This window comes from Gordionus sp. m RMFG-2023, chromosome 1 (genome assembly GCF_954871325.1).
Source record: "Gordionus sp. m RMFG-2023 chromosome 1, tfGorSpeb1-WG-v2, whole genome shotgun sequence".
In the NCBI taxonomy this organism is placed as follows: Eukaryota; Metazoa; Nematomorpha; class Gordioida; order Chordodea; family Parachordodidae; genus Gordionus; species Gordionus sp. m RMFG-2023.
In genome coordinates, this window is record NC_088775.1 from 4,533,493 (window position 1) to 4,553,276 (window position 19,784).

The following is a 19,784-nucleotide window of genomic DNA, read 5'->3' on the forward strand; positions in this document are numbered from 1 at the left end:
ATTTATATTTCGCGGTACAATGAACACTGATTTTACTATAAAATGAGATTTGACAGGTTAGGTTTGACATAACAGGGATGTAACCACTATGCAAGTAATATTAATTAAGGACATTTTTTATTGACCTGCGCCAATAATTTAGATCTGCCGATCCAATTTCCTAAGCATTCACTCCTGCCTAGGTTGATACGTGTTCCCTTTTTTAGATTTTTTTAATTAAATTTAAAATATTTTTTTTCATATTTGTTATTTTTTAAGTATATTTTATTTAATATCATCGTTTACATATTATCTTATTTTTAATTTAAAACCTTTTTTTAAATAAAATTATTCATATTTTTTTAAAAATGCATTATATATAATTATTGTTTAAAATTACTTAATTATTTCTATTCTAGCATACATTATTCAATTTATATAATGAATACTGCTGAAAACTCATGTTATTACTTTATTATATTTTTAAAATATATCTTCGAATTAATTTGCAAAATTTAAATAACGATGCTATTGTCGTTATTTAAAAAAACATAATATTTAGAGCATCGAATGATTGTTTTTTAAAATATAAGATAATTATATATTACATATAATTTAGCATGTCAACACTTTATAAATGCTATTCCTAAATATGGATATATTCGTATCTTTTTATTTTATTTATAAAAATAGCATTATAATTATCAAAATTAATTTAATGTTTTATCACAAATTTACTGATTATTCAAATTCTTAGAAAGATGCTCATTAAAATTCCTCTTTTATTCAGCCCATGTCATATATTCGACGAAGAAATCCAGCTAAATGACCAACTTGCCTTTATTTTTGATTTGGAATTAGGATTTTATATGTATAATTTAATGCCAGATTAATCAAACCTAATAATTAATACATTAAAATAAAATTATACCAAATTATATGTTTTTGATTACAATTTTCGTTGCTTTTATATTATTCAATTTTCACAAAAATTAAAACATTTTTTATACATCAAAAATAATAATCCATCCACATTTGAATATTAACTAATTATTTTTATTTTTTCCTTTTAAATATTCAAATATCTCGATACTTGCAACACCCTTTCCCTTAGATACCACCATCTAGGGAACTTGACGCGATTCTTCCATTCAATAATCTCGGTGTCTCATAATGATTTCGGAATAAAGAAAGCTTGGCTCCACTCAGATTAGATTACCCGTGAAAATATATCTTCTGTAAAAAATAATAATTAAACTTGGAGGAATTCAAATTAATAATTTTTTCACACAAAAAATTTTTACAGGCTAGGTAGCCTAAAAGCCAGTTAAAAAAAATTAGGCGAAAATTCTGACAAACCACGGATCGTGATACTTCTCATTCAGCAAAAAATTGGTTTACGAATTAAACAATGCAATGTTTCAAGTTCCAAAAAAAAACAAATACCACGAAAAAAAGTTAAGTTATATATTAATCTTTATTTTTTATATAAATAATTGTATAAAATATATAAAAATATTAATAAACGAATATAACAAAAAAACGAATAAATATTATTATTTTATATATAAAATATTTTAGTCATCAAAAAGAAATAAAGCTTGGAAAACTGATTCCAAGCCATTTAATCTCTTCAACTCCTTCTCATTCTCGGCGATATCTTTAGTCATGTCGAGGATTTCCTGTTCTACAGCAAGCACCTTTAATGGTACACTGTTAGGACCGAGATCGAGAAGTGTCTGCAACTCCGCTATAGCTGCGCTGATTTCGGCAGTAGACTGTATTAATTCGTGAATTTGGGTTCTAATTTATTATCACGTTTTTTTAAAAAAAAATTAGAAATGAATGAATGATCAAGAGAAAAAGGAATATAAATATGATAGTATCATAAATTGTCATTTATTCCCCCCCCCCTTTTTAACTCATTAAAATCATAAGAAATATATTATTATTTTTTTTATTATTACTAATCATCCACTTAATTTATTATAAACCAATAATGTTTTGCGTGAGGGTTTTAGGGTTGGGCAAAAAAAATCCAGGTTTTTTAAATTAAAGAATTTATAACTTTGTAACAATTATTAACATTACTAGTGTTGTTAAAAAGCCCGAATCGGGTCGATTCTTAAAAACGGCCCGATTAAGATTATAACCAAAATAATATTGTGTAAGCCATCTATGTTGCTCATAGATGGCAGAAACTGGTGTTGTTAACCGGCTCGAATCAATATTTTAGCCAGAAAAATATTGCCTAAGCCTCGAGGCTTCGTTAATAGATGTATAAACCTTTGTGCCATCTATGACCAAAATCTTCGGTCTTGCGTAATATTTTACTGGCTAAAATATGGCGTTGCCGTTTTTAAAAAATCGGCTCAAATCAGGATTTTTAAAACACTAAGCATAACCCTCAGTAGAATGAGTATTTCAATCATTTCCATTCTAGGTCTAAGAACTTGAAAAATGTAGGAAAAAAACTAGTTTTCTTATATAATCGCCATTTTTCAAAATTCTTATTGGCGAGTCATTCTTTTATTTATTATGTACTGATTATATTACTCTTTTTTTTATTATAAAGAAACATTAATTGTTAGACTGGCCCGATGGGGTCGTTTTTTAAAAACGGCCTAATTAAGGTTTTAGCCTAAATAATACTGTGAAGGTCTCGAGATTTGGCGAAAAAGAGGTCCAAGCCCTTCTGCCCATCTGTGAGCAAAGGGTCCAGGCATATGTAGTATTATTTTAGTTAAGATCTCAATCGGGTCGTTACTTATAATTTCTTACTTATATTTGAGATTAGAATTGATAAATTTTTATTATGCGATCTAATTGAGTGTTTGTTTGCATTCCGTTATGCAAAACGCTAACAATGCATTTCGAATGGTATCGTTCAAATTGATAAATTTATTAACGTTAATATGAAATGCAAAACTTGTTTGCCTTTTTTTTCGAAAACGCTCATTAAGGTTCGCAATATAAAACACTCACGTCTATTTATAGTGTTAAAAAATTTTGCAAAAATAAAAAATTGTGCAAATATGAGCAATTTTAATTGCTAGTTAAGGCATTTAAGCTAAAACGCATGATAACATGTTATCCAGTTTAAATGTTACATCTTCAAAATAATCAATAAATAGAGAGAGAAAAAAATCAGTTTATCTTAGTAAAATTTCCTTTTAATGAATATACTATATTAGTAACAACCATAATCAACTCCATTCACGTTTTAGAAATTAAAATAAATATTTTATAAATCTTGTTAATTTAAGAGTATTTTTTTTTGTTATAAAAAGAAATAAAGTGAGGAAAGATATTTTTAAAAAATGGTTTATTGCATATTTGATACACATAAATAAAAAATTCCCCCCCCCCCCCCCAGAAAAAAAGAAATGAAAAAGGGTGTTTATAATAGTATAGCCTAGTAATTAGAGATTTTATTAAAAACTGGTTTGCACTGGATTCCTCGTTATCGGTCATAAAGGGTACAATATTCTTGACGGGCAATTTGTTCGATTGAATTTCCAAAGCGTTTATAACCTTTTGGTATATGGGCAGGCATACATCGAACGCGTCGCATATCGGCGTTAAAAGTTCGGCCTTTGTAAATTAAAAAAAAAAGTTATCATTTTTATACCGCAAATCCGTCGCTCATAATAAATTTCTTGTGGTGCAGGCCCGCCTCTTACACAAATATGTATACATCGTTAACCGTGCTATTAGCCGAAAAGAAAATCGCGCTTCTACAATAATAAATTGTTTTGGTATGGGTTAAAAAGTAAGAATCAGCTTTAAAGCGATTTTCAGCTAATAGCGCGGTTAACGATGTAAAAATATTTGACGTAAGGGGTGGGCACATTTATGATGAGCGACCAATTTTTTTTTTTTTAAAAAAAATAATACTCAGCAGACCTAATCTGATTGGATATTGAAATATCGGTTGTTGTCAAACAGCTGGTTTTGAAATATTGCCTAAGCCTCGAGTTTCCCCTAATTGATGTCTAGATGAGCAAAATTTTTATGGCTTGCGTAATATTATTCTGGATAAAAAACTGAGTTCACCGTTTTTAAAAAATCGGCTCAAATCGAGCCGTTTAACAACACCAATCTAGATCATTAATAATAATCGCCTAAAAATTCATCTTGTCTTGAAATGGGAAGAAATGGGTAAAATAATATTGAAAATTAAAAGTATCTGTAAATAGATATAGCTAAAAATTGTATCGTAATAAAATACTAAAACATTTTTATATTATTAATATTTAAACAACTCAGTCTGCTGATAGTAAAAAGTATCCAGCGTAAATTAAAATGAAAAGGAAGAAATAAAATTGCTCCATAACCCATTGAAATATTGGGCTGCAAAAATTGTCACAAAGAATGAGACACTACATAGAAAACCTGTCAAGCAATTGATTTTTTTTAGTGAGTTTCATGGTACCGACAGAACACATTCAAGAATGTTGAGCTGTGACAAACGAGAAGCACTTGCATTTCTTAAAATAAGCCGATATAATCCTATTTTTTAATTACTAATTAAAACATCGATTTAAAATTTCTATTATTTGATATATAAATATATATATATATTTCATTATTTTACTATTAGGTAGTATATTATAAATAACTTAATGACTATGAAATAAATAGCACAAAATAATATTGTTATATTGGATCTGCTGATATTGGTAATTTCCTCAATATCAACGATATTTAATTACTCTTAAAAAATGAGTATCGGTAATAATAGATGAGTTTAGCTTGGTTTGGATGACAGGGTCAAGCTAGGCCAGTGGGATAAACAAATTGTTCAAAACATTTTTTATGAAAGTATTAAAAATATATTTTTTAAAAGCTGATAATTTACAACAAATTAATGTAGTTTTCTTTACCAAGAAAATTAACATGGGACAGGCCAGAACACTTGTATGAAAATATATACTGGCCAAAAAAAAACTCATATTGTATTAATAAATCTGTAAAATACTCTCTTATATTCAAGTAAAATTTTAAATATAAATCGAAAGATAAAAAAAATTGGTTTACCTCTTTATCCATTATTTCTTCCCATCGTTTTAACTCTTTCATCGTTTCGGAGTAATACATTTGTTCGTTCAATTTTTTTTGATCCTCAATATTCCTTTCTCTCAGATCGTTTAATTCTTTCTTTAAGTTTTTTAAAATAATTATCCATTTAATTATTACGAATAAAAAAAAATTTTATTTTTTATTTTTGAGATAAATGTCAGACCAGCAGACGATTACTATTTTGCCGAGTTCAGGGATTATTTAAAAAATTTTTTTTAATTAAAATATATTATATTTATTTTTTTTAATTTTTTATAGAATAATAATGGCGATTTTTAAAATTTTCGGCTTGGTTCTGTCTGGGTAGTGTTGTTAAAAGGCTCAATTTTGAGCCGTTTAAACAACACTATGTCTGGGTATATTTTTTTAAAAAAAAATTAAAATATGGCCCAGTGTACAGGTCTCTGATGAAATCAATTTACATTATTTAATGCGTATGGGTAGTCCCATGACAAATCACCCAGTTTTTTGGGTGACCATTTTAAAAATGGACGAAACTTAATATTAAAAGTTTTAAATAGAATTGTATATTATATTTTTTAAAAAAAGTCGTAATTTTAAATCTCTAAGCTCAAATAGAACCGAAGTTATGGGCCTTCGAAGTCCTATAAGGGCGACATCTTGGTTTTAATAATCTCAAATTATTAGAATCATTTCATGGCCCATTAAAATTATACTTAAAATTAAAATTATTTAGAAAATATTTTCAGTATTGATGAGCTAAATAAAATAAAACTTCTTATTTTCTCTATTAATTTTTATTTAAATATTTAAGTAAAAATATTAATGGTGAAAATATGAATTAAAATTGTATTTAGTTTTTTTTTTAATTTAGGAATTAAAAATCAATCATAAAGAACATTTTAATATGATAATACTCAAATAGGTTTATTGGTAATAGAAATGAGTTTCATTGTTTCAAATTAGGCTCTTCTCAAAATAATTTTTTTTTGTTTTACTGAATATATAATGATGCTGAAGATATTTTTAAAACAATTTTTATATTTTCTTAGGGAGAATTTTGAGGGCTACAAAATGATTTAATTTGTTATTTTAAACCTAATTTTTTTTGAATAACTTGAGATTCTTTAAATGAGGAAGAGATTCTCATTGAACTATGAAGGTCCATAAATTAAGGCTAGAATAAAATGGCTAACTCACTATTTTATTTAGAAAAATATTATAAAAGCCTAAAGATTTTGGTCATAGATGTTACAAAGGTTTGGACATCTATTTGCAAAATCTCAAGACTAAAGCAATATTTTTTTCAATATAATAATGAGTTAGCTATTTTTAAAAATCGGCTAAAATCAATAGGGCTGCACCAATATACATATTTTTCACCGATCCAATCCAATATTTTCAAATATTGTTTCATAACTGATCCGACTGATACTGATCTAATATTTAATTGATTTTTCACCACCCTACTTTGATCTAAATGTAATTAAGAAATCAATATTTTTTATGCAAAAAATCAAATTATGCATTTAATTTAATTTTTTTATTTGTAGAAATAAAAAAAATTATTATAATAATTTAAAATAAATATATATAACATAAAATAATTTAAAAAAAAGAAAAGTAAAAAGATCGGATCGGTTTTCTGCAGGTATTGGCCCGACTCATTAAAGCAGCCATGTTTTCTATTATAAAATGGTCATCCAAAAATCAAGTTATTAATAGTTGATTTGTTAAGAATTGTCTATTAAGTTTAATTATACCATATTATTCTTTATTTCTAATTCATAGGCTTCTTCATTTTGATGTTTTTCATATAATACTTGCAGATATTTAATATATTTTATTTCTTGTTCATCAGATAATTCTTGTTGTTCATCCTAAAATACATATATTTGTCATTTTTCTTTTTGAAATATAACTTCTGTAATAGATTGGCATGAGTATTTTCGTTGGCATGATATTGATGATATATTTGAAGTGCTAAAGGTGTGTGATAATGTTTTAGAATGACTGGTAAAGCTTGAGAAATTAGAGAGGCTATGCATTCTTTTTGTAGATATAATCACTTTGCTTATATTTGTTGAACTGGAACTTGCTAATATTTTTCAAATAAAAAATTAAATCAATATTAAACTTCTAAAACCTAATTGATTATTTTCTGAATTTTGGTTCTTTAACCTTGTTTTAAACAGGTTTTTCTTTGATTTATAATTTAACGCATTAATCTTTGAATTGTTTATTTTTGACGGCATAATTTTTAAATTTATATGAAAGAATGAATGAACAATTTAGGTTAATGCTTATGCTAATCTACAACCGGTTAATACTCTTAATCATTATGCATTTTAGTCTATCTACAACACAAAATATATTAACCCTACAATTATTAATAAAACATTGTCTCCTATTGATTATGTATATTTCAGGATTATATTTTTATTTTAAATTACGATTTTTAAAACCTCTTATTTGAAAAATATAGTTATTTTTAATAAATAGAAAACTTATCATAGCTTTATTTTTTAAATCATATGAATATAAATATTGCACTAATAACAAAGTTAAGATAAAACATTTTTAGATGTATTTTTTGGTATTAGAAATATATAATATTTTAATAAGTTAGGTTTTCAATTTTAACTATTAAGTTATAACATTTTACCTAATATTCAAAACTTTATAAAAATATTTATTAAATCAGTTTTATTGAAAATAAATTATAATCCTGATAATAGTAAACATAAAAATAATTTTTTTTCATAACGATTTTTGGGCTTGTTTTTTTATGGGTATATATTTAATATTTAAATTACTGAAGATTTCTAAGTTTAATATACAATTGTCCATAATTTTTACTGGTAATAGGTATAATAAATTTAGGAGATTTTATTCATCAATTCAAATTACAATTATATAAGAAATTTTAAAATTTTATTTTATCTATTTTATTTCAAAATTATTTTATTTTTACTAAAAATGTAATATATTTTCATGCTTAGATAGCTTGTAAAAATTAATTTATATAAATAAAAAATTAATTTAATAATTTACATAAACGAAAAATCAATTTAATAATTTACATAAACGAAAAATCAATTTAAATAAAACTATTGAGTTTATATTACAAAATAACCCGCAAGGTTAGTATTAAGTTAATAACGAAAAAGAAATATATGAAATAATTAATCAGTTACCCCCATACACTCTTAACTAGAGGATAATATATTATTATTAAATAAAATTTTTAACTGATTATAAATAAAATCAAAATATATTATTATCCAATAAGCAATTTTATATATTGAGCTTAATATTATAATATTAAACTTTAAAATAGATAAAATTTCGAAAATACTATTTTTGATAATAATTGCCTCTATTTACTTAGACCTTTGCGCTGATGGAAAAATTATCTGCTGTAGGTTTCACTTTAGCTATTGGAGTCAGCAGGGCGCAGATTTTTATGCCGTGTTTATATCGGCGGCGGTATGGCGCGTTTTAAATTTTGTATTAACTTATCAATTATATATTCTATTCTAACTTAATTTAAAAAAAAAATTATGAATACTAAAATTAATTATTTATTTGATATACTATTTTTAAAATAAGGTTTATTTTAAATTATATTATATTTATAAGATTATATAAATCATGTATTTAAATTATTTTATTTTAATTTCTAAAGACATTATTTAATGAGCTTTAACTTAGCCCAGCTGTAGAAAATTCAAACTCATTGGTAATTCTTATGGAACATACTATATATTAATTGTTAAAACGAAAATCTAGCTTGCTCTAATCTTCTCGTTTTTCAAGTTAATATATTATTATCCACTTGTTATGATAAAGGATAAAATAACAAACATTTTTTTGTTCCAAATCATTCATGATATCGTTTTGCCGAGGACAAATATATAAATTTTTATCATCTAATTTTTATATTAAATCCGCAGCGTCATAGATATTCGCTTAAAACAACCCCCCCCCCCCCCCACCCTCAAAAAAGGCCAATGCCTACCCTTTTAAAAATTATGCCCAGTTTTGGCGACAATATTCCCGAATTCAATTGTATGTAATTAATTATGATCGTAAACTCATATATTTAAAATAAAATTACTTAAATTATCAAAACTCTACTAATGGCTCTCAAAAAATTATTATCGCAAAAGATTTTTTTTTAGAACATAAATTAAATTAAAAACCGCCAGTTTTAAAATTTTATATTAGGCTTAGTTATAATTTTTGATAGTAGAAAGATGTTGCAAAATCTTTGGATCTACTAATAAATTGGCATTCCCATTATATTTTACTCCACTAGGAAAAAATAAATATAAAAATTTTTTAAAAATTTGTTTATGCCTAGTTAAAAGTTTTTGATAGTAGAAAGATGTTATAAAATATTGCCATTATATTTTATTCCAAAAAGAAAAATATAATTATATAATAATATAACTATTTATCTGCAACTATTGCCCATAAATTATTTCTAAGAAATAATAAAAAATATTATTAGAACTTTTACACATATTTATAATGTCATGTTTTGCCATCTATATGAATTATTTATGCAAGTGATATATTATATAAATAAAACATATCCATGAAGATAATTAAATAATAATATTAATTATCCTATAGGAAACCTAATAAACCAATTAACCTAATCCCAGGTTTAGGGCTTGTTAAAGTAAAAATTTACTTTTACTGGAATCAATCTTTAGAAGAATAAAATATTTAAATAAAATTATAAAAGTATGACTTTAAGCAAGTGTTTGGAATATCTCATCTTATTTTATAAATTCATATACAATTATTTTTGGACGTATATAATGATTTTGACAGGGACTAGCCCTGGAAAGATTATTTTTCCTGGCCTTCGGTCGGATAACGAATTTCATTTTATATGTTATACACTACTGAGATCGGCAAATCGTATTCTGGCGAGTAACTGGCACATGCACTCGTCTATTTTTGAAAAATAATTCTGGTTCTGGATTGGTCCAACCTATTTTTTAAAACAGATTCGGACTGTGCCTGAAAAATTAGGTCCTATGCAAATCACAAATAAACAACTCATCTCAATCACATATTTATTAGCTTTATATCTTTTTTTCTTCTTTTTTTAAATGTATTTTATATCTTAATAAATAATTTTTATATTAATTTGAAATAATATTTAACCAATAAATTTATTTTCAAAATATTAATCTTTTAATCTTTTCTTTTCACTAAAAAAAAGATTTCAAATATAGGATTACCACATCCTGCTTAGTGGAAAAGAGAACATTTTTTTTTATCTATAAATAATTAATTAAAAATGAATTAATTAAATTGATGATTAAGCAGTTATTTAATAAATTGCATTTATAAATCACATCAAACCTTTATAATGATAAATGTTTATTAATAAAAATTAAAGAAATATGGACAAACCTATTAAATAAAATGATATTACATGCTTATAATTGCTTTTATAGATTTAAATTCCGCTATTACCTTCATTTGTTCATTGACTGCTGATTAAAGAAAAAAATATCTCAATGTTTGCAATAGCTGATCTAGGGAAATTGACGCTTGCTTCATCTATTCGCGTATTAAAATATCATAGAAATAATTTCATCTTTGGTGTAGAGAAAGTTCTGTATATCCAACGCACCTCATTTTGTTCAAAATAAACGAGGTAAGGTTGCAAGATTGTTCAAGCAACTTTGACACCTTTAAAGTGACATTTGTCTTAATCAAAAAATCTATAGACTTTTCGAAATGTGACTAATTGCCATTATTTCCACCCATTTCTTCGAGAGATTCTGAAAGATAAACCCATTAAATGCATTGTCTTTATAACATATCATTCAATGCATCTATAAGGTTTTGTCCATTTTTATTATAATTGTTTTAAATATTGTCTGTATTTTTAATGGAAAAATATTTCATTTTTCTTTCGGTTTTTAAATAGTTTGACATTTCAATAACTCATTTAATTTTCTTTTATGAAACGTATACATCAAGGAATAAACAAACCACATATATGCGTTTTTTTTAAATCGTTTATAAAAAAATTTATGATTATTGGTAGATTGTTAATTGAAAGAAAGTATACCATTTTAAGGCTTCATACATTTTAAGAAATGACATAAGGAAATAAAAAAATGAGGTGTATTTTTTGAGTGATAATAAGTTTGTTTCAGAAAAGTTCATGAGACCCGTTTTATCCAATGCTTACATATCATTTATTTTCGAGTATTCTGTAGAATAAAAAAAAAACAATAGGGAGTATAAGAATCTCCCCAAACAAGATATCAATATCTTTTCCTTAACTTTCTTTTTAAAAAACTATTTTTCGTCGTATTTAATTTTACTTTAACTATAAATTTATTGTAATTTTTAATAATTTCCTCTTCCTTATAAGTTTTTTTTTATTTCTACTAAAAAGAATTTAAAAAATAATGACTTACAAGTAGTGTTGTTAAACGGCTCATTTTGAGCCGATTTTTAAAAACGGCTAACTCAATATTTTAGCATAGAAATATTGTCTAAAGCTCCAGATTTCGCTAATAGATATCTAGACCTTTGTGTCATCTAGAAGTAAAAATCTTCAGGTTTGAGTAAAATTTTTCTATATAAAATACACTGCTTACAATTACAAGGTTCTTACTTACCAATTTATTTATAAAAATAATACCTATTATTTATTTTGTATATCCTAAAAAAGTAAAAGGATAAAATAATTAAGGGTGGGAGTGTGAAGAAATAAATAATTTAAAATATTTTTTAAAGTTGAAAAAAATTAATTTTTTTTTATAAAAAATTTATTAGAAAAAAAATTTTGCAGTGAAGAAATATAATAAAGTAATTCCCGAAAGTTTAAATTTGATTTTCAAATGGCATTTTAATTTTTTTTATTTTTTAGATTTTAATACAACTGGTATTTTTTTATTTATTTTAATAATATAAAATTTTAAGGTATAAAATTGTTACATAGCACTATAAAATCTAAATAATACAAATCATTTTTCACCGATAATAACATTTATTGGTGTATATAAAAAAAATAGTTTCTCCAAAAATTTTTTTTAGATAAATAGATTAAAAGAATGATATAATTTTTAAAGCGAATAAAAATCATTAATTTTGAACTTTTGCGCAAATAAACAAAAGTTTTTTTTTTAGTTAAATTTGCACCAAAAATTTTCTTTCAAAGGAAATAAATAAAATAAAAAGCCTATAATTTATAATTTTCTCGCATTTGTCCTAATTGAGACTTTTTTTAAAAAATAATTTCTAATACCATTACCAGTATGTAAAATGTCGAAATGTAAATAAAAAATTATATATTTATGCTGAGCTCATTAAAAAACTTTCAGTTTGATCGTTTGAAGATAAACATGATAGCTTCTATATAAATATAGATCGACTAATAATAAGTGTTTAAATTTTTTTTTTTATCTAATATACATCCCATAACTGCCAAAAGCATAAAATTTAAAAATCGTTTAGATCTTAAGAGATGCCCACAAATGCAGACCAGACACGTAACTTTATTACTTAAAATTCTTTCGATATTTTTGCCTGAATCTTTTAATAGCTTAGCATTTTTAGGTAAAGTATATCTGTAAAAAAAGCAATTTTAATTTTATGAAGTAGTTCATGAGCTATGAAGGGATGTTTGGATCTTGGGGTTTGCATCTTGTAACTTTTCTTTTTAAAAAAATCTGCTTTGGCATTGATCTGATATAATATTATCAAGCACGAATATTATGCTTTTGACAGTTATGCTAGTAGTGGGATGTATTTTATTTATATACAAACTAAAATTTTGATAAAATCCAAACTTGATTGCCGAATATAAAGTTAGTCAAACAATCTAATGTGGTTTCAAATATCAAACCAACTTGCAAAATATTTGAATTTATTATTAAATTACAATAAAATTTTGACAGAATATATACAAAAATTAAAAATAAAATTCCGAAAATCTTATAAACATTTAGGACATAATATTATATATTATTTGTAATTTTTTTTTATTATATTTCAAATAATTATGTATAGGTTATCCACATAAATACCAAAGGTAAAATATAAATTTATAATTATAATTTAATTAGTGGTAGAAAGTATCTTGAGGTTTAGAATCCACTAACACTCACTTTACGAATTATTATTCAAAAAAAATATCTAGACATCATAAATGTTTGTAGAACTCAAATGTTTGTGTCACAACGACAAGTTTGTCATTGTGCATCAAAACCTAAATATAAAAATAGAAAACAAATATATATATAAAAAGGAAATTAATAATAATTAGGAATCACGAAATCATAAAATCAACTTTAATTCTTTATTCAAAATTATAATAGTAAAAATCATAAAAAAATAAAAAAAATATAATTAAAAAAGTTAATAATTTTAAAAAAATCAAAAATTATTTGTATCGTAAAAATTTGCCTTTTTATACTCTTTTCAATCTTCTTATAACTAATCATAACTATTCAAATATAATCTTTTTATCACGCGTTATAACAATAAATCCACAAGAATTCTTTATGCAAATTACATATAAAGTACAACAAAATCCAAAAGAAATCTTTATGCAAATTAAATCTAACATTTACAACAGTTTGTAAAAATCGCAAATTAAGTTAATTCAAAATTTGCTAGAAATTATTTGTCTTACAAACATTTTCCAAATTTGATACAAAAAATTCTCAATAGTTAAATATTTCAAAATATTTTTAGCATATATATATATATATATAGTTTAATATCTATTTTAGGATAAATTTAGATACATATCCTAGTGTCTTAAATTTTATAATGGAATTTTGATCAACTTCCCCTTATCTTTTCTTTAGCTTCTCTAAGTATCTTTTAGATTATGCCAATTTTAGTGTGTTTAGTGTCTAATAAATTGAGTATTTCTTCTCATCTATTATAAATACAAATACTAATCTTTGTAGTAAAGCCATATAGCACGGTTCACGAGGTTGATATTAGTATTGCTGTAAAAGCCCGATTTGGATTGATTTTTCAAAACGGCCCGATTAAAGTTTTAGCTAAATAATATTATGCAAGTATCAAGATTTGGCAAAGAGAAGAGAAGAGTGTCCACATATTTCTGCCAAATATGATAGTCTTACATAATGTCATTTTGGTTCTTAATTGAGCCGTTTTTTTAAATCAATCCGAATCGGACTTTTTTAACAACACAAGATATTAGGACTTAACCTGAACCCAAACTATAAGAAACCTATTGTCTATCTCGCTCTACTCAGGTAGCCCTAAGTATTTTTTAGATTTTACCAAATATAGTTGGTTTGGTCTATAATAAAATAAGAATTTCGTTGATATTATGGCTTAACCTGAACGGTGTAGTTTAGTAAAATCTAAAAGAAACTTATTGACTTTCTCGGGTTGCTCAGTATCTTCTAGATTTTACCAAATGTAATGGGTTTGGTGTCTAAAAAAAATAAGTATTTCTTATCTAATATAAATACTAACCCTTATCTTTTTACGACCCTAGGTTAACCACTAATGTGGTCCACAAACTTAATATTATTCCATAACTTGAACTAAGTAGTTTGGTAGAATTTACCTAAAAAATATAGAATATCTAATAATTTAATATTGTCCTGAATAAACTTAGTAAACTTCAAGCTTTTATCATGAACCACATAGCATATAACAATTTATATTCAACTAGACATTAATAAAAATTTACCATTAAAGATATATTACTTAGTCCAAACCTCATTTTCATTAAATTAAAATACGATACTATTTAATGGCTTATAGACACAATTAAACAAATTTGGAGCAAATAATATATATTAAATTTATTGATGCATTTAGTATAGTATAAGGAAAACGACCAATATAGATTGAAACAATTTATATTAATAGTAGAAATTTACAAAAATTAATTATTAATACAAATTAAAATTGATATAATCAATATTTTCTTATAAAAATTATATATTAAGGTGTAAAATTATAATTATATACAGGGGCGTCGCTAGCCTTTACAATCGCAGAGGGCTCAACTAAATTCCCCCCCCCCCCCCCCATAAGAAAATTCTGGATACGCCACTGTACAATAGAGTCATAAAGAAATGCGGGAGTATGAACCTCAAAATTTATAACCTTTTAAATTCAGAAATAAAATTTCTTTTTTTGTTAAATGTTTAATGCGCCCCACCAGTTACAATGTTTAACTATGCCATTGTACTATTGAGCAACATATGTGCCTTAGATCATTATTATTAAATAATACACTAGCTTTCTAATAATATTTTAGTATAGTTAGTTACAGTTATTCTAAGATTTATGGTATGGTATTAACCCTTCATGATGAGAAAGTTGAGAATATGTTGTTGTCAAGTGAAAAATAAATATTTAAACTTTTTGAAAGATTATCGTGAAAATTTATTTGTACAAGTAAATATTGATACTCGCGAGCTTGCATCCGCCTTTACCCGCGGAATATCCTCTAGAAAGTCAGATTAGTCGAATTAAGAAACAATCATTTGACTATAAAAGTAAGGATGCATTCCACTCTTTACAATAAAAAATGAAATATTTTTTTAAAAATGTAATTCATTTATCATATCCATTACAGAACATAAATAAGAACATATACTCTCAATTGAACTGATACCCAATTTGTGTTGATAATAAATCTGTTAATTATAAAATAAACTAAATTTTTTAGATAGACAGAAGGATAACATTTCAATGTTTTCAGCTAATTTCATCAAATCCTATAAACAGAGTCCAATGTTATGCACATTCAAGGTTGGACAAACAAAATTTGTACTTTCCAAAACATGTAAAAAAAAATTTTTTTTAACTTTACAATTCGATATAAATTATGAAAATATAACAATTAAAATTAGACAAATGTTGTTCCTCACTGATGTAAAAAAATCAACATTAGCTTGAATACATGCTATAAGGCTATTTACCCATTCATCGATTGCACGATCAACAATTCCTTAATCAAAACAATTCCATTTCTCTACAAGCCGCTGTTTGAGATGGTCTAGGGTACTGGGTTTGATAATCACGTTCTTAAAGGACCCATCAAAGAATCCATTAAAATAATATCTAACATTACCATCTTATACATCATAAACATATATCTATCTATTTATAATAATATATATAAAAGCCGTGTCACAGTCACAGTGTCACAATTTATAATTTATCTTTAAAAAATCGTCAACTTCTAAAAGCGCTGTGGCCTAATCGGCAAGAGCCACTTACAAAGCTGATGGCTTTGGGTTCGAATCCCAGCAATGCATTTTTTTTGTTAATCTAACTTTGTATACTTTTTTTTTAATTATAGATATTTTCTTATTTTTTTTTAAATTGTTATTATTTATGTAAATTAAATTTTGCCAGATGAGGATTTTGTTTATTGTTATTATGGAAACAGATTTCGGATTTGGATTTATTAAGAATGAATCTTTTTAAATTGGCTTTAAGAAATTGAAAACCAATTATTTAGGAAGAGCATCACAGATTGTTCCATCATCAAGATGCCAAATAATTATATCTAAATCAAATTTAGATTTAAGATAATGGATGTGATAATGAATACCGAAGTAAAATAAACGAGGACGTTATCCCCCTGCTGGATCCTTTTGTTAGAATCTATGACATGTGGGCTGAATAAAGAAGTTTTAATATTATAGTATGTCTCTAGGAATTTTGAATAAGCAAGAAATTTGTGATAAAAACAATTTATTGATAATAGCCATGTTAGGAGGAGGATTTTGGAATACGAATGGCGTGTGAAGCTATGCCTTCTTCATTAACACCAAATCCTAATTGATAAGTATACTTAATAAGTTAAGACCCTGGGTTTTAACCCATGGCAATTATTTTTGCTAATAATCATCTAAATAGCCTATTGCAATGGGGTGGATACCGCCACAGTGTTTGTGAGATAATCAGGTTTGTCCCCATGATTTATTCGAATCTATTATGGCAGGTCTTTTCTTAAAAGAGTATTTAGGAAGGTTTTAAAAGCATTTAAATGATTCTTTGAGAAAAATGTAGATTTTATACGAAGTGAGAGAGCAAAAACCATTACGTCTGGATGTGGAAAATTTCTTAAAAGAATTGATAAATATCATAACTCACAAATCATTTTTTTTACTCTATATTTTTCATAAATATATTTGGCCTTTTTTCTAAAAATTTATAAAAATCTTGGAAGGATGAACAGGGATAATCTATTCCTCTTATTTAACTATTATTCTGATTCATCCATCGTCAAATGAAGGTAAAATGTATTATTTATTCATACGGAGAAAATTCTGATTACCCGTCATACTTGGACGGGCTATCAGCTAGTATATATATATATAAAGGTTTATTCTCCCAACACTTTTATTCCTATGAATTTTTTTTCCTCCGTTTATTTTATTCTTAAGATTTTTGTCTCCAGTCACTTATTTTTTTTCTCCCATTGCCACTTTATTTTTAGGATAATAATTGAATAAATAAATTTTATTTATAATTTAGACAAATGAGAATGACGACCAAAAATAAAAATGAAGGATTTTACCTTCGTCAGCAGATTTCCCAATTTTTTAAGCATTCACTCTTCTCTAGGGTGATTTGTACCCTTTAACATTTTATAAAAAAAATTATTTTTATCCCATTTCTCTTTTATACATACTTATTTTTTAATTCATTTTTTATATATCATTAGATTTTTATATATATACATTTTTAATTATAATTAGTAAATGAAAAATTTGTGAAAATTTGTTACTTAAATAAAATAGATTTATTTTCATTATATCTTTTTTTATTTTATAATCAGTGTATAGATATTATGTTATGATTATTATTTACACCTAAATTTTATATACTATATATATAATATAATATATATGCCTATCCATAGAAAAGGTCAAAAGGCAACTATGAAAATGCTTTTAGATCATTGTTTTCAAACCTAATACATTTTGTAAATTCTTTAAATACAAATTTAAATAGCGAATAATGGATAAATAAATGGATAAACTTGTTGTTCCATTACCTATAAAATTAATACATCATATTTCACAAAAAAAAATCTTTATTCCTATATTATAAGATATAAACAGGATACTTTGTTTAAATAAACGAGCTTAGATTGGAACTCATAAATAAATAAAGTATAATTTATTATTTATATTACGTTATTAAATAATCCATTACCTAATTTCCTGATAGAAAATATATGCATCACACGCGAATGGTAATTTTTATTAAGAAAAACATACACGTCTTTAAAAAAATTATTTTATTTCTTCTCGCTGCCCATTTAATTAGACTCCTCCTAGCATTTAGGCAATATTTGGGGCTCTCTAAAGGCGTCTCTTTAACAAACATATCTTCTCAATATTTAATCCAAAGAAAAAATAAAATCACAAATTTTTCGGTAAATAATCTCGATACAACTGATCTCGAATTTGAACGGTTATTTGACATCCTTAAATCGAAACAAAATGAATTTAATTCAAATCATAATAATGCGGAGATGAAAATTAAAAATCAGCATTATCTCATGAACGCTACATTTTCGGCTATTGTTTTAGTGCAAATCCACGATAGGTGGGAAAGCTTGAAACACCTCGTGGATTCATTGTCGTCAGCTTGGCAAATTGAAAGCACATTGATCATATTTAGCGGCGATTGCTTCTCTACCCTAATCGACAAAATTATCGAAGCTGTCGATTTTGCACCTTACATAAAAATGTATTACCCATTGACTCCAGAGGTTTCTTTTCCAATATATACATATTTTATTTTATTTTTTTTAATTTAAGAATAACGATTTTTTAAAAAATATTTTTTGATGAGGGAGTTTTTTTACTTTTGTTCTTTTTATTCTATTTTCCTGATCGAATACAAAAAAGGTTTTTACCAGCGAGTTTAAGCGTACAATACTAAATTATGTTGCGTCCCACCTCGTTAAAATATCTCCTCCGAAGGTGTTGACACATAAGATATTTTCTGGAATAACGGCATGGGATAATTTGACACGACTCATTGTATCTTGCGACGTGAATCCAGAATCATTACATCATTATAAACAGATTCGTAAATTTTCATTATCCCTTATAAAACTCCATTGGTTATGGAAAATGAACGCGATATTTGACCCCACCGCATTTATACATCTCAAGATAGATAACCTAGAAATATTGTCATCAGACTCATTTTTTCCCAAAATCAAGAAATTCAGATTTACCAGTTTCATGGGGCCTGTCCTCATGTTAGAAGACGACAATGTAGTGTTGCCTGATTTTCTGTATGTCATTCATAAAATTTATAGTATAAAACATTTAAATTTTGGCCGCACAAAAAATAACATCTTACGACAACAAGAATTATATAGTTTAAATTCATTACCGTTGCGAATACCCAGGAGAAAGGGCTCGGTCTTTAAATTGATCAATTCCATGCTATCCCTGGGAATGCACTCAGATTTTAAAATTCTCTCTAAATGTCACACCGAAGACACGTTGTTCGTAGTCATAAACAAAAGACCCTATAATTTTCGAAACATAGGCATGGTTTGGAATAAATACTTATGGCAATCTATCATTCGAAATAACATTAATCGATTTTGTCAATTTTCTGATTACAATTGGGATTGGTCCTTAATCAATATCATCAAAAATATTCCGTTTATCAATGAAAGTACGGGAGTATTTGCGGTAGTTTCTTCACCTCCGCGAGTATTACATCAGGGTTAG

General features: G+C 25.6%; 2 protein-coding genes across 2 annotated transcripts; one reads left to right on the forward strand and one right to left on the reverse strand.

Moving 5' to 3' along the window:
* Positions 1 to 104: 104 nt before the first annotated feature.
* LOC135930773 (uncharacterized) lies at positions 105 to 7,070 on the reverse strand. Its single transcript, XM_065467564.1, has 6 exons — positions 6,945 to 7,070; positions 6,786 to 6,902; positions 5,020 to 5,139; positions 3,422 to 3,573; positions 1,590 to 1,782; positions 105 to 197 (listed from the first exon to the last, which is right to left on the reverse strand). Exons 1-6 carry the CDS (start codon positions 7,068 to 7,070, stop codon positions 105 to 107), a joined length of 801 nt encoding a protein of 266 aa, XP_065323636.1.
* Positions 7,071 to 18,562: 11,492 nt separating this feature from the next.
* On the forward strand, positions 18,563 to 19,784 carry LOC135930779 (alpha-1,6-mannosyl-glycoprotein 2-beta-N-acetylglucosaminyltransferase-like). Its single transcript, XM_065467568.1, has 2 exons — positions 18,563 to 18,802; positions 18,942 to 19,784. Exons 1-2 carry the CDS (start codon positions 18,563 to 18,565, stop codon positions 19,782 to 19,784), a joined length of 1,083 nt encoding a protein of 360 aa, XP_065323640.1.

Coding starts and splice junctions, on each gene's coding strand:
- LOC135930773 (XM_065467564.1), bottom strand. CDS start 7,070: ATGCATAGCCTCTCTAATTTCTCAAGCTTTACCAGTCATTCTAAAACA. Junction 5,140..6,785: donor TAGAAATAAAGAATAATATG/GTATAATTAAAC, acceptor AAAAACTTAAAG/AAAGAATTAAACGATCTGAG. Junction 198..1,589: donor GATTAAATGGCTTGGAATCA/GTTTTCCAAGCT, acceptor AATCTAAAAAAG/GGAACACGTATCAACCTAGG.
- LOC135930779 (XM_065467568.1), top strand. CDS start 18,563: ATGAAAATTAAAAATCAGCATTATCTCATGAACGCTACATTTTCGGCT. Junction 18,803..18,941: donor ATTACCCATTGACTCCAGAG/GTTTCTTTTCCA, acceptor AATACAAAAAAG/GTTTTTACCAGCGAGTTTAA.